The 25,082-nt window shown below is 36.2% G+C and overlaps 2 protein-coding genes across 5 annotated transcripts; one reads left to right on the top strand and one right to left on the bottom strand.

Annotated features, from left to right (window-relative positions):
• The first annotated feature begins 876 nt into the window (after positions 1–876).
• Positions 877–17,659, top strand: scyl1 (SCY1-like, kinase-like 1). 4 transcript variants are annotated; one of them, XM_079839922.1, is made up of 19 exons: positions 922–1,066; positions 2,602–2,742; positions 2,854–2,868; positions 3,078–3,200; positions 3,285–3,505; positions 5,933–6,023; positions 6,152–6,307; positions 11,479–11,637; positions 11,765–11,872; positions 12,021–12,134; positions 13,940–14,095; positions 14,196–14,384; positions 14,514–14,589; positions 14,695–14,889; positions 15,446–15,564; positions 15,692–15,772; positions 16,022–16,360; positions 16,506–16,584; positions 16,722–17,659. In XM_079839922.1, the coding sequence occupies exons 1-19, from the start codon at positions 959–961 to the stop codon at positions 16,844–16,846; spliced, it is 2,595 nt and encodes an 864-aa protein (XP_079696048.1). In that variant the 5' UTR covers positions 922–958; the 3' UTR covers positions 16,847–17,659. The 4 variants fall into 4 exon arrangements, with proteins under 4 accessions (XP_079696050.1, XP_079696049.1, XP_079696048.1 ...); XM_079839921.1 differs by having other exon boundaries at positions 15,683–15,772; XM_079839924.1 differs by lacking the exon at positions 2,854–2,868 and having other exon boundaries at positions 877–1,066.
• Positions 17,660–18,920: 1,261 nt separating this feature from the next.
• On the bottom strand, positions 18,921–23,701 carry LOC307140401 (phospholipase A and acyltransferase 3-like). Its single transcript, XM_079839929.1, has 5 exons — positions 23,567–23,701; positions 23,101–23,150; positions 22,550–22,658; positions 22,165–22,433; positions 18,921–19,538 (listed from the first exon to the last, which is right to left on the bottom strand). The coding sequence occupies exons 2-5, from the start codon at positions 23,113–23,115 to the stop codon at positions 19,428–19,430; spliced, it is 504 nt and encodes a 167-aa protein (XP_079696055.1). The 5' UTR covers positions 23,116–23,150; positions 23,567–23,701; the 3' UTR covers positions 18,921–19,427.
• Positions 23,702–25,082: the final 1,381 nt, after the last annotated feature.

Raw genomic sequence — 25,082 nt, 5'->3', positions numbered from 1 at the left:
TGGGGATAAATTTGTATTAATCTTGTTATAAATATGATGCCACATTTTCTTTACCCTCCAATATCTGCCAGCAAAAGTTAAACTGTTTTCCTATTTTGTGATGCATTTAATGTAAACGGTAATGAATAACTATCAAACCAAACATTGTACAAAATGTATTTTTGACATGTGACCCCAACCTAATATTTAAAATACCTAGATTTTTTAAAACATAAGTTTAAATGGGTTTAAAGCAAATGGGTATTTTAAATATTAGGTTGTATTCCACAATAATGTTATTGTTCAATCTTACCCAACAACTGGAGCAAAAATGTGATACGGGTATTTTAGTTTAGGGGACATGAGGGGACACCATATTTTATAGAATTAAAACACTTTATACTCAAATGTCAAAACATTTACTCAAATCAATGAACAGCATTAATAAAGCCCCAGTATTACAGATCATTAACTAAAAAAAGTTGGTTTAGGGTTTAGTTACCCTTTAACAAATTATGAAGATATTCTATTTAAATAGATAAGTATACTATACTCAAATAAAACACTGGTGTAATTAACTTAATGGTTCAAATAACATGGTTATATAATAAAGCCTCGGTTTCTCCTGCATCAACTTTAATGAAATTTCATGACTATTTTTTTTTTTTTATAACTAGAACGATAACCTCATGAAGGCACGTACAAAATGACAAACTAGTGCTGAATTCGGAACCGCATACTAGTATGCTATTCTTACTACCTTTATCATATCTTTCTACGGCAGAAACATCAAAACTAGTATGCTGTTCCGAGCTCCGCAAATAGACGGCTCAGCATAGCACACAAAGGCTCATGGAGGATTCATGGTCACGTGACCTTTGCTTGGCTGATCCTCTTCTCGGTTGTCGGAATAGTTGCGCCCTCTATTGGTTCGCTGTCCGTGCTACAGCAACACCGTGTGCTGGGCTGACGGGAAAGGATGTGGTCCTTTTTCGCACGGGATCCTATCAAAGACTTCAACTATGAAATTTTACAAGAAACCCAAGAAAAGTCAGGCATATGGACCCTTAGTCGGGGAAAGCGCAAGGTAAAATTACTTGACATATTAATATAACGCATATAGTGTCGCTGGAGGCCGCTAAGTCCTCGGTCTAAAGTTTAGCTACACCCGCTCAGCATTGCGCATCAGCGAATAAAACAGCAAAGGCAAAGTAGCACTTCAAACAGACATAATTTCTTTTTGTATGTTTTATGTTTTCATATCCAGGACTCGGTATCGTCTGGGGCGGTATTGATTAGACAAAAAGACTATTAATTACACAAAAATAGGTATATTTTGTCATCATTTCACAAGAGAACGTAACATTGCTGTGGCCACGTCAACAGAAAACTGCAGTGACATTAAACAGCTGAAATATTATTGTGGTACGAAGCACAATGGTTTGCATTTATTTATTTATGTGATACCTTGTTTTTTTATATCGATAATTACACTGCCATCACTATAATGAGGCATGATAGCAGAGAAAAAAATGCAGTGTTAGTGTTTACTGTACACGTGTCCTGACACGCGATATTAATAACTGTGTCTGATCACCACTTACTAGAATGACTATTTACTAGAATATTATATCAATAAACGTATTAGATTGCTACTGATGTATAAATAACTATTGATCATCTGATAAACATTAGAATGACAGATCAATCATCAGGATAGCTTAAATGTTGTTGATTAAAGGCTGTATTAATAGCTTGGTTTATTTGAAAACTAGTCAGACAGGACATTCTTGTTCAGCAAATTTCCCTAAATTGCACTGTTCTTCTTTGCCATATACAGATTGGGTGACCACCATCAAACAAACCAAATGTGGGACGATTACTAAGTTTGTGTGGGACAATGTGGGACATGTTACCAACACTAAAACATAACCTGAAACTGTTGTATAATCTTAAATTCAACATCACTGAGCCCAAAGGCACCAGGCATCATGCAGATAACTACTTTTGAAACAGTTCTGACCAAGTGCAACTAAAATCCAACTAAATAAATAATGAAACAAATAAAACAACATTAAATTAGTTAATCTTATATATTAATTTATATATATATATATATATATATATATATATATATATATATATATATATATATATATATATATATATATATATATAAACTATCCATTCGTTTTCTGACAGGGAACACATGGAATGAATCACCGCTCCACATTTTGATTGACAGACGTCACAACCTACTAGTGACCGTGTTTACTCCTTTCTTTTCAACCATTGGATATGGTTTAAAAAACGGCTTTTGTATTTGTGTAAGGCGGGATGTTACTTCTGACGAAGCGCTGTTAAATATAGGTGAAAAACGATGCCGCAAAAATAATAAATAAAATGCTTTCTTAAAAAGGCAAAAGAACGCATGCATGATCAATATCAATATGATCATTACAAATCAACAGACTGGTGAAAATGCGGGACATTTTCTCAATATGCGACATGCGGGACAAGGGGTGAAAATGCTGTGCGGTACAACGCAAAGCGGGACAGGTGGTCACCCTATATACAGATGGGTTGTAACTTAACTTAACTTGTTCCCCCTTTTTATTCCAGACCACTGGTGAGCCGGTGTCAGTCTTTGTGTATGAGGTTTCACTGGGAACGGAGGAGCAGACACAGCTTGCAAAAGCAGCTTTCAAACGCACTAAAACTCTCAGACATCCCAACATCTTGTCCTACGTAGATGGGTTGGAGGTAAGGACCTCATATGGATAAAATTAAGTTTATCAGTGTGATGGTGAATCATAGGGAGGTTGTTCTCTTCAAACAATGCCTCATCTTTTCTTGTGCCCTCATTTCATCTAGATTATTCAGGTTGAGGTGAGCTCTTTGTGAACGTAACCCCTTGTCAATAATAGACTCTTATTATAAGAAATAATCCCTAAATAAAATATTTAGAATAATTTTAGTCACTTTATGTCAGTGGGAGATTTTACACAAACTTTTTACGTTCTAGATTTATCCTAATTTTACACAGACATTTGAATTAAAACTCTTCATTAAAATGGTCTTTTCCTGTTGGACGTCAGACAGAGAAAAGCTTGTACATTGTCACAGAGCCAGTGACCCCTCTGGCTGCACACCTGAAGGTCCAGGCGGAGAAGAGTGGTGCGAGTGATTTAGAGGTGTCATGGGGCCTTCATCAAATTGTGGTTAGTTGAACATTTTTAGTCTATCTATTTACTTCACATGAATAAGTTCAGTTGTACAGTTTGCTGTCACTCCTTTTCCATCAGAAAGCGCTGAGCTTCTTGGTGAATGACTGCCATCTCAACCATAATAACTTGGGCATGTGGGCTGTCTTTGTGGACCGTGCTGGTGAATGGAAGCTTGGAGGGTTGGATCATGTGAGCTCAGACCAGGGAGACTCGATCACCTTACCACCACCTAAAGTGATCAACCCAGACCTGGAGAGATATGATCCCCCAGAGAGCCCCGGCAGTGGCGGAGAAAAATGGTAACTTGTACTGGCAGAAATGTCTGGTTTTCTACTTCTTTTTATATATTTTCAGCCTAACTACTCCCTGTAGGCTATTTATAGTTTCTGACTTGACTTCAAAAACTTTAGACTTTATACAAAGACCGTGCACTCGTATTGCTATGAATGGGAGAAAGTGTAATGCCTAAAATGGCGAAATAAGTCCCGCATTCTAAATAAAAAAAGCCATCAGCAATTGGTAAGGTCATTGTGTTCTGAAACACGTGTTTATGACAGCATATGCACATTGGCTGGTCAAACCTGAAAATGTATTTGTCATGATTTGAGCTTTTAGTAGGCATGTGACCGTATCAAATTTATGTTGCGATAATTGCCGAAGCTTTTATCATGGTATACAGTATTATTACAATATTGAAATAAGCTGCAAAAAGTGTTGTCATACTAAAATAGGTTTAATAAAGTTTTTCTTATAAAAAAATAACTCTGAACATTTAAAAACAAAGCAATAAACAAAAAATGTATAAAGTAAACATGTTTCAAACAGATCAAAGTGCAAAAGGATTATAAAGAACAATAGGTAACACTTCACAATAAAGTCTCATTAGTTAAAGGGGTCATGAATTGAGAAATCAACTTTCCCTTGAGCTTTTGATAAATAAAAGGTTATGGTAATATAAGAATACCCTGTAAGTTTCAGAGCTGAAAACTTCCTTGTTAGTCAAAGAAAAGCTTTTATTGACAGCTGGCTCAGCAAACAATCGATTTACGAATGACTACGTTAGACTCAAAACCAGGGTAGAAAATAGCCAATTACTTATTCATTATGATGTATTGAACGTAAAAACCATGTGAACATCATAAGTTGACCTCAGATAACAGTATTAAAAAAAGACAGTTCATGGCCCCTTTAATGCATTACCTAACATTAACAATGAGCAATAGCTAAATTTGTTACAGAAGTTATTATTTGTGCATTTTCATTCATTCCTTCATTCTTCCATGCACTTCTCATGTGTGTTGAGCTTGTTTACATCAGAGAGAGTGCTCATGCCTCTTTGATGCAGCATACAGTGGTGTTGTGCATTTTAACCAGTTAATGGGAAAAGTATTCTTAAACTGCATTCTAAAAATCTGAAAAATTTGTAATAAATAATTATTCAAAGTATTTTGAAGTGTCCATGATAACAATATTGTGCATGTTCATTATCGCTATGTAACGTATTACCATATATATACAACATTTATGAGACGGTTGCTGTCGGATTTAAAATATGAAATTCAATTGTAAGCTCGTTGAGCAGCTTTGGAGAATTTGATGTTTCCCCATTTAAAGAGATAGGAGAGCCAAAGATTTACAGCTCCTGTACAGATGTACATCTTTGGTTTCAAAGATAGCCGCCATGTGAAATGACTTGCCTCAAAGGGACTTTGCTTGACTTTTACTCAAGACCTAAACAGGGACGGAGCTAGGGCTGACCGAAGCTTGGCCACCCTGCTCACAATTGCCTTTGCTGTTGGTGTTTTAAAATGTTTTTATTTTTAATTTATCTTGACCAGAATTAAGCTTTAGACGCTGAACCGTCACTTTACGACCACGACACACGGGAGAATTTTCAGATGCGCACACACGCAAACTTCTCCTCAGTGCCAGGCACAAATCTAACAAGAACAGTAGATAATATATAAGAAATTGCTGAAGATTTGGGTAAATACAACATGATTAAATGTGGAGATGTCAAAACTTGTATTTATATACATGTATTTGTTGTGATGCATATGCGTCACAATTATAAACGTTGCCTTCAAATGGATCTACTGCTATGTGAGCCCACAATATAAGGCGCAAATTAAATGTAATTATCTAATTTTAATGCACAAATAAATGCGAGTCCTGTTCATTGTACTTGAAAGCAGGCGCCATTTTGCGTAAGTTGGCAAAGTACAAATGGAAATGGAGTTGATGTGTATATAAACAGATATTACATTCTGGTATTTGTTTTATGTGCTGCCGCATTTATCATATTCACATTGTTGCACATGGGCATTCAAAAGAGACGACCCCCCCCCCCCCCCCCGAGTTACAATTTTGATAGAATTGTTGCAATTAATTTATTTTGGCATCCAATTGAGTGTTCATTCAGTGTTTAATTTTTCAGTTGCAAGTTTTTGAAACAGATCTTGCAGTCTAGGGTTATTCATTAAAAAAAAGGTCAACCTATTCCACCACTACCTCAGTTGCAATTACAATTAATTGTATACAGTTGTGTTGTAGCACTAAAACAGCCCATTACTTTATAGTCGAGCTAATTTTTTATGTTTGAAATATGAAGCTTTCTGTGCCAAAGACAAAATATCCTGGCTCCACCACTGGACCTAAAATGTTCAGGATAAAATGTATTTGTAATCAGCCATAGCTCATTGTTGTGCATCTCTTTATGATCTCAGGACAGGGGATGTGTGGCGTCTTGGTTGTCTCATTTGGGAAGTATTTAATGGAACTTTACCACGTGCCTCCTCGTTACGATCTCTAGGCAAGGTACCAGATCATTTTTGATTAGTGTTAACTGCAATAATAGCTTTGTTTAGTTGTTTTGAATATGACAAACAGATTATAAAGCTATGTATCCTCAGAGTCTTTTAAACCACCTTGTTTACTTCTCACAGATTCCAAAGCAGTTAGTGCCGCATTACTGTGAGTTAGTGGGAGCAAACCCAAAGATTCGTCCCAACCCTGCTCGGTTCCTACTGAACTGTAGATCTCCTGGAGGCTTTATGAACAACAGCTTTGTGGAGAGCTGTCTGTTTCTGGAAGAGATACAGGTATTTAAAACTCTTTTAAAACTCTCACAATACAAAAGCCTGTATTGTGTTGTATTACACTGTCATTTGAAAGTTTGGGGTTGGTAAGTTTTTTTTATTGCATTTTTTTATGGTTTTTGAAAGAAGTCTCTTTTGAAAATACAGTAATATTGTGAAATGTTATCTCAGTTAAAAATTAATTGTTTTCTATTTTATTATATTTTAAAATGTACTTTATTTCTGTGATGGCAGAATCCTTCAGACGATACACAATATTGGGTTCAAGAGAACGAGACAAGACGATATTTTAACAATATTTTTAAGAAATCTTCAATGACAAAATATGTGACTGAAAGTTGCAAAATGCTAAATAATGCAGGTGCATTTTGAAATGTTTTAACTAATCTAGGGCTGTCATTAACAATTATTTTTGTAATCAAGTAATCGTTCGATAATTCGTAATCGGATAATATTTTTTGTGGTAATAGAAATAGACCAAGTAAACAAGAGCATTTTATATATATGATGGTGATTGTTGTTGTTACATTTTACAGCATATTCAGTCCTTGTTTAATATTGGACAAACAATATTTAATTCAAATGCTCCTCTTCCGATATTTTGCTGGTTAAACGACATGGGTAAATTGCCATCAAGGATTTCTTTTTTTTTTTTTTTTTATTGAGCACTCACATTTAATTGAGGAATCATGACAGCCCTATCTTGTAACGAATGTCACTTCAGTTCTATTGTCTGAGTATGAAACAGAACAACATAATGCAAGCACTGTAAAAGGTTTTGCCAAAAACTCAGCTCCTTCATGTTGATATTGCGAGACCGCTTTCACCTCGACGAGAAATATTATTTTAATGTCGTGGCACGAGATCTTGTCACACCCCTAATTATTATCAATGTTAAAATTGGGTGTACTTGTACTGCTTAACATTTTTGTGGAAACTGTGATGCAATATTTTTTAGGATTCTTGAATGAATAGAATGTTTAAAAGAACAGCATTTATTTGAAATAGATATATTTTGCAACATTGTAAATGTGTTTACTGTCACTTTTGATAAATTTAATTTGTGAGAGTTCATCCAAAATTGAAAATGATCCCATAATTTACTCACCCTCAAGCCATCCTATATGACTTTCTTTTTTCAGCCAAACACAATCTGAGTTATATTAAAAAATATCCTGTCTCTTCCAAGCTTTATAATGAAAGTGAATGGTACCATAGATTTTGAAGCAAGTAAGTAAAGCTTTATTTATATAGCACCTTTTAAAACAGTGTTTTACAGAATAGAAATACACAGAGAAAACAAAAACATGCATACACGTTTTGAAATAAGATAAAACATTGAATAGAAATAAGATTTTAAAACGAAATACAGATCGAAAATAAAACCAATAATAGAAATAAGATAATAAAATGCAACAATAAAATGAATCAAGGAAAGGCCCTAGAGAACTAATTTGTTTTGAGATACTTTTTAGTGATCGAGTTGATTGCTCATGGGTTGTCAGGAAGAGAGTTCCATTGCTTGGAAATGACTAAAGACTGACTCTCCAATGGTTTGGCCATGTTTTTGTTACTATTTGATGTTTGGAGCGATCTTGCTGGAGTATATTTATTCAACAAATTGGAAAGGTATATTGGGGCAGTTTCATGAAGACATCTAAAAACTAATAAGAGGATCTTGAAGTCAATTCTGAATGATACAGGCAGCCAGTGAAGGGGTCTGAGTGTTGGAGAAATTTGATTTCTAATTGTAGAGTGAGTTATCATTCGTGCAGCTGCATTCTGAACTCTTCGTTTAATAGAGATTTTTGGTAACCCAGCAAAAACGCATTTGCAGTAGTCAAGACGTAAAAAGTTTCTCACTGTCAGAAGGGGAGAGAATGTCACATACTTTGGAGAGGTTTCTGAGGTGATATGCTGTTTTAGTAACAATGCTAATATGTTTGTAAAAACAGAGGTCACTGTCTTTACTGATAACAAGTACCTCTGTCTTATCTTTGTTTAGCTGTAGAACGTTCTGTGACATCCACTATTTTATGCTCGCTATGCAGTGCAGTGTGTTGGTAAGTTAATTGTGGGCATCTGGTGCAAGTGAGAGATAGAGTTGAGTGTCATCTGCATACTGGTGAAATGAAATATTGTACTGTTAATTACATCAGCTAAAGGGAGCATGTATTGGTTAACTAATAGAGGACCCAAAATTCAGCCTTGAGGAACACCACAGGAAATTACATAATGCCTGGAGATGTAGGTACCCAGTGTAACAGTATTCCCTGTTGCTTAAGTAGGATCTGAACCAGTCTAGGACCGCATCTGATAGACCGACCCATGTCTGAAGTTGGTCGAGTAGAATCTCATGATCAACAGCGTCAAAAGCAGCTCTCAGATCTAAAAGAACAAAGATTGCCAAGTTTCCTGACTCCTGAATAACTTTCAGATTGTTTAAAACTCTAAGCAAGGCTGTTTCTGTGCTGTGGTTTGCCCAGAAACCAGACTGATATTTCTCATTAAGTGTATTGGCATTGAGATTGAGCTGTATGAATACTATTTTTTCAGTTATGAAGCCCAAAAAAGTTATAAATATGGATATTTTTCTTACAAAAACGCTTCGCTTCAGATGGCCTTTTAACATCCTGTAGCCGTATAGATTACTTTTATGATAAATTGATGTGCTTTTTTGGGCTTCAAAATCTAAGGTACCATTCACTCCCATTATAAAGCTTGGAAGAGACAGGCTATTTTTTAAATATAACTCTATGTTTGGCTGAAAGAAGAAAGTCATATACTCCTAAATTAAGTAAATTATGTTATTATTTTCATTTTTGGGTAAACTTTAATGCATTCTTGCAGAAAATCAAGTTTTTAATGTTGTTTATATGTCTATGTGATGTTTTTAATATGCTTTAAAGGCCAATTTATACTTCTGCGTCGAGTGCACGCAGAGGGTACGGCGTACCCTACGCATAGACGCGTTGGATACGCCGTGCCCTACGCCGTAGCCTGACGCGCACCTCTCCAAAAATGTAACAACGCGTCAATTCTACGCGGACCGCAAGCGCTGTGATTGGTCTGCCAGAACCCTTCCCTCAGGTCAATAAATAAATAAAAAATCTGCGATAGGAGTGTGTGTGTGTGTGTGTGTCCAGAAATTGGATGATAGTTCCTTACGTCTGCTATAACACACTATTTTGCAGTCCAGCGATTCTTTATGGTAGTAAATAAATACATATATCCGCTGAATATAGTTTATTTATTTTCTCATTAAAACCAAAGATGTTAATCAGTAATTGTATATCAAGAACAGGAACACATTAGGGTATATTTCGTGAATGAAGTCTCCGCAACAACAATCGCTTGCTGAGCCACCGCTGCTGAAAACAGCGGCCACGAGCTCTGCATGATTTCACAAACACATTCCAGCGCCAGATCGCCTTATTTAACTTTACTAATCAACTAGAGATGCTTAATTTGTATTAGATACAACAACTCAAGCTGCAAGAAAAGCCGCTCTCTCACTGCTGCTGATATTCCGACATGAATGTACAGATTCTACACATCAAGCTGCTTCTTCTTCGGCTGTTGTCTTGATTACACCAACATGCCCGAGGACACTGCCTCCTAGCGTCTGCATGTGGAATTGCACATTGACGCAGACAACAGCGCAGAAGTATAAATGCTCACGACGGCGTCGGCTACGCGCGTAGCCTACGGCGTACACTACGGCGTACACTCGACGCAGAAGTATAAATGGGCCTTAAGACAAACCATGTGCAAATTCATAAGTCTACACCATTGCTGAGTATTTTCTTGAAACTACAGTGAACCTAAGAAGGTCTCAAAAACGTGGTTTAAAATTGCCGGTGTTCCTTACATCACAAACTACCTTATATCCTTTATAAGGCTTTAGCATATCATCATTACTATGCTGTGAAGCAGGGAAGTCTCAAGAGAAGCCAGGTTATCACGTTATATTTTTCTGTTGAAATGAAAAATCGGGTACATTTAGCAATATAGCAGGTATATGATGTATATTACGATGTTATTTTGAACTATATGCCTTTCTCCACTGACATTCTATGATGTTCAAAGCATTTCTAAGGATATTGATTTTTATAAGGCACAATTGAGATTGTGAACAGGAACATGGTTTGTGTTGTCTCGTGTAGCCAGACCTTCAGACTGACGGCAGAAGGTCTGGACTCTATCGCAGCTTTCATTGGTCAAGGACCACCCAAGAAACATTTGACGGACTTGGAACAAAACGAACTATGACTGGTTGTGTTACATGTCATGTTTATGGGCGTGAAAATGTAAAGTGCGTGTATAAATTGTTAATTATTAATTCAAGAACATTGTGCAAGTTTACTGCTACAATGGAGCCGTGAATTTCACATACATTTGAAAATCCAGCGTTTAGTTGATCCTGGTAAGCACTCATTGTCACCGTTGTAAACACAACGGCGTTCTTCCACAAGGGAGTTTGGTGTCACGGCATTAGTTTACAGGCGGACCGTTAAAGAACGCAACACGCACGTCTCGCGGACATCCTGTATAATTCAACCAATCAGATGATGACTTCGAAACTCCTGAAGTGTTTCCAGTTAAGTGTGCCATATGCAAATGTTGCACAAACCATAGTCTCAGCCTCAGACGTCACGCCCACGGACCGATGGTTGAACGTCTAAGGCTGGGACTATGGTTTGTGTAACATTCGCAACACATTATTAGCTGTTTGATAATGTAGTCAAGCAAAAGACTAATCAAATTAATTACCGTTATGTGTCCAACATTGTAGAGAGTGTAGAGCTTGTGGTGTGAGTGGCTCTGCGTATACTACATGAAGCAAGGGTGTAGAGTTACATTCAAGCTATTTTAAGGCATGATGTTTTTTTTTTTTTACAGGAAAAAACATTTAAATATATAATGTTGGTGATCAAAGATGAGTTTTAAGGGATAAAATTATTGAATACAGGGGGACTTTAATGCATGTTAGTGTAAAGGTTTTTTTTTTGCAAATGATGTATTGAATGATCAGACTACTTAGCTTTTTTTTTGTGTATTGCTTTTACATTATTTTATGTATTTCCATTAATACTTTAAAATTGTTCATATATATTTAGGCCAGATAAGTCACCTAAATGCTTGTTTGTTTGTTTGTGTGTGTGTTCATGTAGATTAAAGAACCTGCAGAGAAGCAGCAGTTTTTCCAAGACCTGAGTGAGAATCTCGATTCTTTCCCTGAAGATTTCTGTAAACATAAAGTGCTGCCTCAGCTCCTTACAGCCTTTGAGTTTGGCAATGCTGGTGCTGTCGTTCTTACACCACTATTTAAGGTGATAGACATTTTTGGTATTGTATTGACTCTTACCCATGTTGTATGTTATGTACAGAGAAGGTTAGCATCCTAACTGATAAGCAGCAAGTTCCTTTATTACCATTTTGATGTTTTGTTTGCGCTAGGTAGGGAAGTATTTGTCAGCTGAGGAGTACCAGCAGAAAATCATCCCAGTCATAGTGAAGATGTTCTCTTCTACTGACCGTGCCATGAGGATACGGTTGCTACAGCAGGTATACATGACTTCAATGCCTTTTATAGCTTTTGTAGAGTTTCTACATTACAGTTTAGTCATACAAAAGTCTAATCCCAACTCTCTGACATTTTCTCAATTCTAAATGAACTCTTTTTTTTTAAATAATTTGTCTCTCCTTTTATCAGATGGAGCAGTTTATTCAGTATTTGAATGAAGCAGCAGTTAACTCCCAGATTTTTCCACACGTGGTTCATGGTTTTACAGACACGAACCCTGCCATTCGAGAGCAGACTGTAAAGGTATTTGTATGCTCTGACTCCTCTCCTCTCCTGTGTTTTGACACAGTCAGTGTTACTGATAGTGGCATACATTTAAAATTATGCATTTAAATTAGTGCTGTCAATCCATTAAAAAAAGGAACTAGATTAATCACACATTTTTTCTGAGATTTAATCGATTTAATCACAAAGTTTTTAATATAAGTTTTAATATTTTATAATGTAATAATTTCACAGTTAATCTCCAAATTAATGTAAACAACATAAAGAGAGTAGCCTATATTTTAAATACTTATTTTAAAGGGTTAGTTCACCCAAAAATGTTTTGAAAAAATTTAATGTTAAAAATCAAAAATTATGTAATGAATTTCTTACCTTCATGTCGTTCGACACCCGTAAGACCTTTGTTCATCTTCAGAACACAAATTAAGATATTTTTGTTGAAATCCGATGGCTCAGAAAAGCCTCCATTGGCAGCACTCTCAAGACCCATAAAAGGTACTAAAGACGTCGTTACAAAGTCCATCTCACTACAGTGGCTCTACAATAATTTTATGAAGCGACGAGAATAGTTTTTGTGTGCAAAAAAAAAATCAAAATAACGACTTTATTCAACAAGTTCTTGTCTTCCTGGGCCTTTGACGTGAACTCACGAAGCACCACGACGCATGCGCAAGAATATGACTTTCATTTCGATAAGGCACTTTTACGTGCACTTGTTCGTTTCTCTCAGTTTGGGCATCCAGGAAATGCACACTTTAGCCCCATTTTGAGCACTACGCCAAGACCTAAAGCACGATCAATGTAGAATTCAACAGCTTGGATACAGTGTGTCTTCCTCTGCTTGTAAACAAAGCTCCTTGCTTCCGGGTCATGTGTCAGAACACCGGCTCTACGTCATATTCTTGCGCGTGCGTAGCGGTCCTTCGTGAGTTCACGTCAAAGGCCCAGGCGGAATACAAGAACTTGTAGAATACTTTTTTTTTTTGCACACAAAAACTATTCTCGTCGCTTCATAAAATTATTGTAGAACCACTGTAGTGAAATGGACTTTGTAACGACGTCTTTAGTACCTTTTATGGGTCTTGAGAGTGCTGCCAATGGAGGCCTTTCTGAGCCATCGGATATCAACAAAGATATCTTAATATGTGTTCCGAAGCTGAACAAAGGTCTTACGGGTTTGGAACGACATTAGAGTAAGTAATTAATGACAGAAATTTTATTTTTGGGTGAACTAACCCTTTAATGGCATATTTTTATGATTGAAGGCCAGTATCACTGATACTAATACAGCTACAGATGTCTCAATGAAATTGATTTTGAATTTTAAACATTAATTATAGCCATTCAACAAAGCTATACATTTTTTTACATTTATTGAGATGGTGGTCTAGTGGGTTAAACCACTGAACTGATACTCAGAATGTTGCTGGTTCGATCCCACTTTACTCCATGTTGCTCCAGAGGGATTGTTCCTGTAATAAATGCATTGTAAGTCGCTTTGGATAAAAGCGTCTGCCAAATTCATAAATGTAAATGTAAAAAAAAAAACGGATGCCGTGTTAAGTGTGTTAAATATTTTCGTTTTAAACCTGAAAAAAAATGTAACGCATACGTTGACACGTTAACATGGACAGCATTAAAATGCATTCAAATTGATAATTTATCCTATGTAACTTACTTTTCATTCGAGCTCTTCAGTTCATGCTTTCCCTGGGAATTGAACCGATGCACTTTACCGTTATTAGTTCCATGTTTATTAGTCTTTAATGTTTTTATATTACTTTTCTATTAATGTCTTCTCTTGTAATCTCTTGTTCCTGTAGTCCATGCTTCTGTTGGCCCCTAAACTGAATGAGACCAATTTAAATCAAGAGTTGATGCGTCACTTTGCACGACTGCAGGCCCGGGACGATCAGGGCCCCATCCGCTGCAACACCACTGTTTGCCTGGGCAAAATTGCCCCCTACCTCAATACTGCGGTAACTTCAACTAACAACCCATAAACTTATATTTGTTCAGGCATATTTCTTTCTCTAAATGACAATCTTGTGGTGTTTTTTCATTGTTTTTGTTTTTCAGATGCGTCAGCGTGTATTAATCTCTGCATTCTCACGGGCAACTAAAGACCCGTTTCCTGCCTCACGTGCAGCAGGCGTGCTGGGATTCGCTGCCACCCATCAGTACTATAGTGTTGCTGAAAGCGCCAATCGTATCCTGCCCACACTGTGCACACTGACTGTGGATCCAGACAAAAACGTCAGAGATCAGGTAAAGGAAAAATGCACGGCAGGAGTTGAGGTGCACAATCACACAGCATCTATTTTGATAATCTGTGGTTTGCGTGTATAATCCATCATTTTTGAAAATTACAATTCATAAAGTGTTTTTGTCCTATAGGCGTTCAAAGCCATAAAAAGTTTCCTCAGTAAGCTGGAGACGGTTTCTGAAGACCCCTCTAAACTAACTGAAATAGGTATAGTTTTGTCCCTTATCTTAAAAGGGATTGTACACTGAAATGCAAACTTTCAGCAATCAAAAAATTATGTAATGTTATTGTAATTAAATTTTTCAATTGCAGAGAAGGATGTGACTGCGTCAGCGCAGACAGGAGGGTCAGCTGCTACATGGGCAGGATGGGCGGTAACAGGCGTCTCATCTCTCACCTCCAAACTCATCCGAAATGCTCCGGCTGGTTCGGAAGCACCGCCTGCTGAAAACAGCACCGCATCTCTACCTACTGCTGGACCAGTAACCACAAATAATGCAAACAAAGGTGTGCAACAAGAAAAAAAGGCTTTGTCTCATTTCGAAGACTGTGCCCTCTGAAGGTCCCATTTGTCGGCTGCATAGGTCATCGAGGATGTCTCATTTCAGAATAGAGTGACCTCCTGGAGGTCACAGCCTTCAAAATGAGACACAGCTAGTGTAATAAAGAAAGTGGAATGAAGATTATCAAGGAAGTAAATATTGAATGGGAAGAACGTAAGTTATATAACAGGTCCCACAAAACTTTTAAACAAATTTTTCATTGAGATTTTAAGATGAATGATGTATTGTTTATATATGCAAAACTCACTATGATTTGCATTTTTACAAAAAAATCTCAGTAATCACTTTTCAATAAGAGATTTTAAAGTACGATTTCAGATTTACAAATGGACAAATTAATTACAGATATTTGATAACCTAGTCTTCAACCAACTAAACAGCTTTATTCTTCTATCTTAATCACAAAAATGCATTTAAAACAGTTAAAAAGTGAGCAGAAATAAACATTAAAATGAGAGGTGCTGAGTTATCATCTCATCTAATTCCTCTTTTCCTTTTAGGCCCAGAAATGAGCGCACAGATTTCCAGTGCCTGTAGGATCCAATCAGAGACATCGAATGAAGAAACAGTGGAGCCAGGTGGAGATCGATGGGATGATGAAGATTGGGGAAGCCTTGAGGTGACTGATGGTTATTCAAATTATGCAAAGTCTAATGTTTTTTCAGTGCTTGACCTTTTATACAATGAAAAGTTAGCATACACATGAATACTGAGAAATTTGAATAATTCCTTATCAGTGCCCACAGGACCCTGAGAAAGTACAAACCGATCCAGATGATTTGCATTCTGATTGGTCGGCAATGTCCTCAACACAGAAGAAAAGCAATGTAGGTGATTTCACATGCATATCTATTTACTGACCTATATTTATACATTATATATATATATATATATATATATATATATATATATATATATATATATATATATATATATATATATATATATATATATATGGGTGTGTGTGCATTGCAATACAATGCTGACAATTGACAAAAAAAACTATTTATTCAAATTTCACGTCTTAAATAAAGAAAGGATTTATTACAAGGTACACACTTACTATCTTTCCATAGGTGGGTCGGAAGTCCACTGAGGCAGTGAAAAAGCAGAGTTCTGATTGGAGCTCAGGCTGGGATGCTGACGACAGCTGGTCTAACGAGAAAGATGCAGATGGTCAGGGTCAAAGTTCACCTGCTGATGAGGGCTGGGGTAACGACTGGGAGGATGAAGGTCTAGCTGAGAGTTTCAACCCAACACCTCGAAAAAAATCCTTAGCTGTGGCTCCAAAGAGTGCCAGCTTAAGCTCTGCGCAAGAAGGGGTGCGATTGGCCAGCGATTATAATTGGGATGGAGCAGAAGGAAAATCAACAACACCTGATCTGTTCTCAAGTGTGTCACAACGAAGTACTACGGTAAGGCTCTGGTGGAGGAGATCTAGGTCATATTTTCATCAAATGGGAATTGCTAAAGGTGGCGGTACATCATTCTGGATTATACTTCCAGCCCAGTTTAATCCCTGCATGTCACTGAAAAAAGATGTGTGTTTTTGGTCCACAGAAGTCTGATGGCTGGGACGCAGACAGTACAGGAGACTGGGGAACAGAAGAAAACTGGGAGTCACTGGATGGAAATCAGGGTCAGACACATTTTGTTTCTTCAGGTTACATATTAAAGCGTATTTTTATTTCTAGTGTTTTCACTTAAAAAAAATAAAAAGCCCAAAAAAAGCCCTTGAAAATAAAGCCCAAATAACCACTACTTTTGCTCCTTCAGGTTTAAGTAAAACAGAATTGGCAAAGAAGAAACGAGAAGAAAGGCGGAAAGAGCTGGAGGCCAAACGGGCAGAGCGCAAGGCGGCAAAGGGTCCTCTCAAACTGGGCGCACGCAAACTGGACTGAGCACTGGAGGTACAGCAGATCATTGACTATTTGAAGATGAAGGGACTTCCAGATTTTAAAGAAACATTCCATGATGTCAGAGAGGAGGAGGAGCCTCACAGCTCTCTGTATGTTGGGCAACTTTGAAGACCTGAAATTCTGTCGGGGGAACAGCTGACACCATAAACTATGATATTCCTTTACTCTCCTCACAGTACTATGATTTTTATATTACACAATATCATAGTTTACTGAGTGTGCATGAATTCGCTGCTTTGAGAAGGATTAGGATTCGAGGGAAAGTTGAACAATATAATCCTAGATATCTTTGTATGTATGAACACTGATAATACATTAAATATGGACCGCTTTTCCCTGAATGTGGACTTGGAGGACTTTTGAAAATGGATGATGGAAACTTAAACATGCTGTTAACTTAATCATGATCCTACGTGGGACAATGTCATTACTAGCGCATGTATAAACAGATGAATATTTTCAAAACAAAGAATTCACTGGACGAATACATTGCAACTCATGAAAGGCATTTTGTTTTTTTATTTGTTTGCCATATGACAGGGTGAGGTGGATGATCCTGTTATTTCTGGGTTGTGCCTTCTTTTTCATTCCTAGTAGCCGGTACTTTTTATGTTGTAAAATAAACTAATCAACAGATGATTTTGTTTTTAGTCAATGAGACAGTCTGTGAGAACTGGTGCAATATTTTCAGAAGGGGTGATTCATGTACTGTATACACACACACATGTAAAATTCAGCCTCATATGTATGATAATAAAGAGGAACAGTCTGTCTTTGGAGATGTGCTGTACACAATCTTGTTGCTCAGTTGCTATGTTTCAGAATTTAGTCCAGCAAACTCGGTCCTGGAGGGCCACTGTCCTGCAGATTGTAAATCCAACTTGCCTTAATACACCTGAGTGGAAGTTTCTAATATGCCTAGTAGACCTTGATTAGCTGGTTCAGGTGTGTTTAATTGGGGTTGGAGCTAAACTGTGCAGGACAATGGCGCTTCGGGAGCAGGGTTGGACACCCCTGGTGGTCTAACTGAATTGATGTTGCCATTCAAAAATACATAATGGAAGACGACTGCGATTTGTTTTTGTTTTTTTAGTGGCGAGATGGCACCCCGAAAGTGATGATTGAAAATAGAACAAGCTTCAGATTTTGCAGTGACTTAATGGGGAAAAAAGTGTTCCAGTCAAGTCATATTTTCTACAGTCATGTAAAATCTGGAAATAAAGGAATTTAAATAATTCCCAGGGTTAGAAAAAGGTTGTCCTCGTCTTCAACCGATATTTAATTGGCTAAATTGTGCATAAATCATTTCTATCTTTAAAATTATTCCTAAAAACCTTATGCAGGAATGATGAACAACTGGGATCCCTGGGATTTATTATTTATATAATAATGAATATAACAAAAAGGATTACAGAAATATATGGTATGAAAAATCTAAGAAAATTAGGAACTTGTATTAATGCTGGATTATTTTTCATTAACGGGATATTTCACCCTAAAAATGAAATATTTTTTTTTTCTTCTGTTAAACACAAAAGATGACATTTTGTCTGTAACCAAACAGTCCCCCCCCCCCCCCATACTATGGAAATCAATGGGGCCCATCAACTGTTTGGTTACCTATATTTTTCAAAATATCTTCTTTTGTGCTCTGCAGAAGACAGACATTCATACATACAGGTTGTAACATCTTGAGAAATGAGTAAAGTAAATGACAATTTTCATTTTTGGGTGAACTATCCCCCAACTATCACTGGAGATATTCAACAAATAATGATGTCTCTGATGTGGATTGTTCATTTGCCGTGCCTCCCGCTGCCGAGTTGTCGCAAGAATTTGGTATTTGCCAGCAAATGGTAACAAAGGTCTCGTTGAGCTGATGAAATTCAGGCCAGCAATACAGAAACCTCCAGTGTAAACGGTGATCTTGCACCATGGAAGTACAGAAATCATTTGATTAATAATATGATGTCAAATATTTAATGGCATTCTGTTTTAGGATATGTTGGTATAGAACACCACAAAATGTAAAAAATACATACACAAACACCTAGTATATGATGTCAAATATTTAATGGCATTTAATGGCAATTCTGTTTTAGGATAAGTTTGGTCAGAACTTACCATTTTGAATATATAGATAAAGTGCTTGAAATGTCATTAGAAAACCAGTAGAAAAAGACAAAAAAAAAAGTTTGTCGAAACAAACTTTGAAGTTGGCTTGAGAAAGCTTGAAAAGTACTCGGGTGGTTGCTAGGGTGTTACTAGGGACTCACTTACTTCAGAACAGTCTGAAGGTCTGAGCCGAGTTTGGTGGTTGTAGCTTAAAAGCACTAGGAGGAGATGCAGTTAATGGTTTTAGTAAGAAGAATGGCTCTCCCAAGCCAACTTAATAATCAAAATCATTTTTAAAAATCCTTTAGTTATTTGAGATTTATCAATAGCGAAATGCACCATTGTTATCAAACAGAATAGGTGGAATTATATTTGCAATAGACATTTAAGGACTCAAAATATCAAAGCCCTCCACAATTGTGCTTTTCACTTCTGCATTTCTCAGTGCTCACTGTGTCTGCTTCTCTTTGTCTTTTGAACCAAAAATGTGTGCAAGAAGTGCGAAGCCCGCCACTGTTGCAAGACCAGCTGCAAGACCAACCTCCACCGCTTTTCGCACCTATCAGAAGGGACAGAAATCATTTATATTCATTTACGGTATGATTCCCATCACTAAGTGCCCATCAATTCAACATTAAATATTTTACCATAAAACAGCCCTGTAATCATGGGCGCAGTATGCAGGGGTCAACTCAAAAGTATATATGCATATAATGTAGGTATTTTAATACATGGTTTCATTATTTAGTAAATTAATTAATAAATCCAATCACATTTGCTAACGTCTCCCACAATCTTTTTTGTGTCCACGTGCAATGTATCTAGCCATGCAGTTCTGGGTAGATTACTAACAAATTCTACTCGGTTACGGAGTCCAAATTACATGACAATAATCATAATTAGTAATGTAATCAATTACATTACAATTTTAGTTAATATAATCTGACTACTTATTTATTACTTTTAGATTACTTTTGACCTAACCCGTTTGGGTGTGTGTGTTCACTACTGTGTGTGTGCACTTGGATGGGTAAAATGCAGAGCACGAATTCCAAGTATGGGTCACCATACTTGGCCACATTTCACTTCACTTTCACTTTCTCTTATCACAATGATTTGAATAGGATAATCTTGTACCATATTGATATAAAAATACAAGGAAAAAGAAACTATATTCCAATCTTTGTTATCAACATCATGTCAGGGTTTCCCAGACTGGAGATAAGTTGCCGGTTATTCGCATGCTTATACACCGTTTTAAGGCGCAGAGCGCGCGCACTAAACGCCTGTCAAACACGTGATTACTGGACTAAGTAGTCTTACTGTGCTAATACTGTCAAATACACACAAGTTTAACATAAACACAGTCGGTTATGTGCAATGTGAAAGTACATTTGCGTGTGTCTGTAACGTCTTAAATTGACAGCAGTGCAGCCTATAGTGAACACGCTGTCCTTAAAGGGACAGTTCACCTCTAAAATGATGTCATTATTTACTCACTCTACTGTTGTTCCAAACCTGTATATTCATTTCTTCTGTTGAACACAGACAGCTGATGGTAGCCATTGGCATCCATATTATAACTATGGGGACTTTAATGTTAATAAAACTACAAAAGACATAGAAAAGCACTCTCTGTTCTTGACTGAAAAACATTAATACAGTAGCTTTAATAAGAATCAATGTATATTTTTTGGTGAAGTCTATGTAGTGTTTTATTTTTTACATTTATTCATTAAATTTCATACTTAAATGCTGCTGTCCAGCTTTGAGCTGCCAGTGTAAATATTTTTATATTATATATATATATATATATATATATATATATATTTATATTATATATATATATATATATATTTTTATATATATATATATATATATATATATTTTTTTTTTTTTTTTATTATTATACTATACACTAGGAATGTGTACAAAGTTTTTTTAAGTAAAGTTTTAAGTTTAAATAAGGTTTTTCAAGTCTTTTAAGTAAAATAAAAAATTAGCATTTTTTTCTGTCCCCATCACCTAAGAATAGAATAACAAAAAACTGATGTGACTAGCCATCAGAACCCAACCGAACACCGTGGTTAAAAAAAACCGAGGTAGGTATAATATATATTATATATCTCGTATGTTATACCTTTTGTACCCTTCTGTCATTGTATTCATCGTTTTTATTGTTAACAAAAAAACCACATCCATCCCCCACACTTTTGAAAAGCTTGCTACGCCTCTGGGAGTTTGTCAGTTTAATGAAAAGCTATTGAATATTTTATTTGTTTACCTGCATGTTATGTGACCATTAACCGACATCAGAGAACTGTGAAGTTAAAGTTATTAATATTATTGACCAAACTTATTAACTTAATCTCAGGGTGTACGTCAAGTACATTTATTGGGTCAAAGAGGTTCAGCTGACAAAAAAAAAAGTTTAAATATGCATGTAAATATGGCAATGTGAATTTGTACATTTTAATGTGTTTGAAAGAAAAAAGCCTCCCAAAGAAAGTAATGCATGGTTAAATGACTCACTGAGTGATAATTCAAATAATAATAGTGTTTGTCAGGAGTTGATGCAATGTTGAGAAAACTTTTCTTAAAAGTGAAATGATTTCTGTAAATCCAGTGAACAAATGTTGTGGGCATTAGTTTTCAGTGATAGTCTGTGTGTGCGATTCCACAAACCAGGAATAACTTTTGAACATATATAAAGGAGTAGGCGTCTTTAGAAAGGAATATGAAAAAGATTTTAAAAAGTAGTAGTAGGGAGAGAATCAATTAATTATGAATAATTTAATGCCATTGCGAGAATAACATAATCAATTAAAAAAACTTGTCTGATTATGAGTGTTTTAAAACACAATATTATCGGTAACGCTTTACTATAAGGTTCATTAGTTAACATGACCTAATAATGAACTGCACTTATAAAGCATTTATTTATCTTCGTTAATGTTAATTTCAACATTTACCAATGCAGTATTAAAATCTTGTTAACATTAGTTAATGCACTGTGAACTAATAAACAAACCATGAGCAGATGGATATTTATGAACTAACATTAACAAAGATTAACTAATGCTGAACTGAGGTGTTGTTCGTGGTTAGTTCATAACTTTCGGAGAAATTAATGAGAGCACTACAATTCATAGCCTACTTCTGTTATCTGAATGTTCCAACTGTACCTGGCGGGAATGTGCCTTTCCGTATCTCAACTCCGTAACAAAGTGCTCACAGTTCCCACTGAAGACAGAATATGAACGATCTGCACCCAAAAGACTGTATGCGTCCTGTAGAATATCATGAATGGGACGTGGCTCGTATTTGTCATCCAGAAGGTTGTTGATACGGTATTCATCATTTCCAGCTACTTTATAAAGTTCTTCTTTCTTCACTTTGGCTGTGTCATATAGAACTGACATCATACTGTAGGCCCCAGCTTGAGCATGCTCAGCTATAGAGTAAAAACAAAATATAAAATCGCAAACTTTACATGTTCAACAAGTTGTCACTTAAATGGAATGTTTTAGATTCAATTCAAGTTCAATAGTCAGCATGTAAATAACCCACAGGGTGGTGCCAGATGAATCACATAACCATCGCCAACATAAATGGCCCAGTGCTGATATGTGCCTCTGAAGATTTCAATGAGGTCTCCAGGCTCCGGCTTCTTATCATACTAAGAGACAATATCAGGTGTAATTTTTGTTATATTTCAGTAGAACCATTTCACTTGTCAACAAAATGATCTCACACTGTATAACTACAAAAACTCAATACCATTGCACTTGAGAATTGATAAGAAAAGAAAAGAAAGTGAAAGAGTGCTTGCTGCGGATAGCCTTATCTGCGCAAAGACGTGCTCATGTTTCAGAAATGCATTTAGCTCTTTCCGTTGCCTTTTAGAAAACAAAATCCTGTCTATATATTGCATTAATAAATATCCTCTAACAGTAGGCTACCTTGAGCAATAAGCACACATAAATCACCAAACTGTGCAATAGTATCAAACTAACGTTACGGTGTCATCAATAACAACAGCACTAATATGATGTATTTGATATTTAATGTTTAATTTCATCCCTTGCGTTTGTTTCGGATTATTAAAAAAAGACACTTACCTTTGTCGGAGCCATGGCAACCTCAACTCGTTCTTGTCTTTACTCTAATCCTATGAGAAAAACACAACAAACGATATTTTAGGCCATGTTTCCACCAGGTAACGTTACTAATATCAGTTTTTGGTGATCCGACCATAAGGGCTCTTTACCGTTGAATTTACGCACTTCGTTTATTTGCCCATAAATGGCTTGAGGGGGCAAATTTGCGACGATTTAAACCGCTACGTAACAGCACTCGTTTTTATTAATTTAATATGTAGGCCTACTTGAATATGAAGGCGATCATAAACAAACAAAAAAATAAATCGGAACATCGGGGAAAAAACGCCAGTTTGTAGTAACAACTCGACAAGTGGGTGCTAAACAAACAAACAAACAGCACTGCTCTCTGATCCAGGCTTTGCACACGGTCTTCATTGTGTACACGAGTGCGTAAATAACACTTTAATTAAGAAATCATACTTACAGTGATGTAAGTTTCAGTGTCGTGAGATCAACTCCGTGATTTTGTGTCCGAAGTAAAAAATAACATCAGAGACCATCGATCAGCTGATGATGAGGCGAGCTCGACCAATCAGCGCCGATGGTCATTCCTTCAGCTTTGGTACGCCCCTAAAGAAATCTTTCTAATATATCTACAATTTTACTGACGTTTTATTTGTATTTTTTTTTATTTATCAGGAATTCTGCTTTTGTACGTTTTCGGAGACATATATTAGGCCTATTTACACTCTAAAAAAAAGGCTCGTAATCATAGGGGAACCTTTTTTAGTGCTATATAACACCAATTTTGGTGCTTCAGTGGTTCTTCAGCGGTTCTTCAGAGGTGCTATATAGCACCTTAGTCAAAGAACCGGTGAAGAACCTCTGAAGAACCGCTGAATAACCTCTGAAGAACCGCTGAAGAACCACTGAAGCACCAAAATTGGTGCTATATAGCACTAAAAAAGGTTCCCCTATGATTACGAGCCAAGAACCATTTTTGGTGCAATATAGAACCTTTTTTTTTTTAGAGTGTATACTGTACAAATGTTGTGGACTTCCTAAATAAAATGTAGGAAATTTAGAAATGTACAGCGTATAATTTCTCTTTATTTATTTTTATTAAATATAAAACAGTCAGGGGTACCTTGAATAAACAGAGTAATACAAATACAATCATAAAATAGAATAGTGACAAACTTAAAATTTAAATAAAAATATGAAAATGTTTACAGGTAGAAACACATTTTACAGCGTTCTTGTTTTTTAAACATAATATTGTATTTGGATATTGTTGCACTTCTGATTTTATAATTAAAAATAAAGGCTTATTTTCCCCAAATTTACATTTATGGATACTGAATTTAGCTAAAAGTAGCAGCACAAGGAATTTATCTTGGTGCCAGAAGCTCCAGTGAACAGACAAAATGACAACAATTAGAAACAGAATAATCATATATACTATAATAAAAATATAGCCTATGTTAATACTCAAATACAAAATATAAAAATCTGCCAGTTCTGCTTACTTGAACTTGATGTAGCCTAACTGATTACATCAACATTTTTGAGTTTTGCCAACTTATTCAGGTCTACAGTGTAGCCCTGCACTGTCATGGAAAACCTATACATTTCACAGATTTTTTTTTCCATTAATAAGGCATGGAGGAGTCATGGAAATGACCAAAATCTTAAAGGGTTAGTTCACCCAAAAATGACATTTCTTCCATTAATGACTCACCCCAATGTTGTTCCACACCTGTAAGACCTCCTTTCATCCTCGGAACACAGTTTAAGATATTTTAGATTTAGTCCGTGGGCTTTCAGTCCTTTGAATGTAAGTGTAAGCACTGTCCACGTCCAGAAAGGTAATGAAAACATCATCAAAGTAGTCCATATGTGACATCATTTGGTTAGTTAGACTCTTTTGAAGCGTCGACAATACATTTTGGTCCAAAAATAACAAAAACTAAGACTTTATTAAAGGGTTAGTTCACACA

Source organism: Gobio gobio (assembly GCF_949357685.1).
Source record: "Gobio gobio genome assembly, chromosome: 16".
In the NCBI taxonomy this organism is placed as follows: domain Eukaryota; kingdom Metazoa; phylum Chordata; class Actinopteri; order Cypriniformes; family Gobionidae; genus Gobio; species Gobio gobio.
The sequence above is the reverse complement of the archived record's forward strand: the minus strand, read 5'-3'. Positions and strand labels throughout refer to the sequence as shown.

What these genes read in the sequence shown, in the direction of transcription:
- scyl1 (XM_079839921.1), top strand. Translation starts at nt 959, where the DNA reads ATGTGGTCCTTTTTCGCACGGGATCCTATCAAAGACTTCAACTATGAA. An exon ending in CTCTAAACTAACTGAAATAG is followed by an intron (nt 14,590 to 14,694) that starts GTATAGTTTTGT and finishes TTTCAATTGCAG; the next exon opens with AGAAGGATGTGACTGCGTCA. An exon ending in CAACACAGAAGAAAAGCAAT is followed by an intron (nt 15,773 to 16,021) that starts GTAGGTGATTTC and finishes ATCTTTCCATAG; the next exon opens with GTGGGTCGGAAGTCCACTGA.
- LOC307140401 (XM_079839929.1), bottom strand. An exon ending in GATTCATCTGGCACCACCCT is followed by an intron (nt 22,434 to 22,549) that starts GTGGGTTATTTA and finishes TTTACTCTATAG; the next exon opens with CTGAGCATGCTCAAGCTGGG. An exon ending in GAAAGGCACATTCCCGCCAG is followed by an intron (nt 19,539 to 22,164) that starts GTACAGTTGGAA and finishes CCCTTCTGATAG; the next exon opens with GTGCGAAAAGCGGTGGAGGT.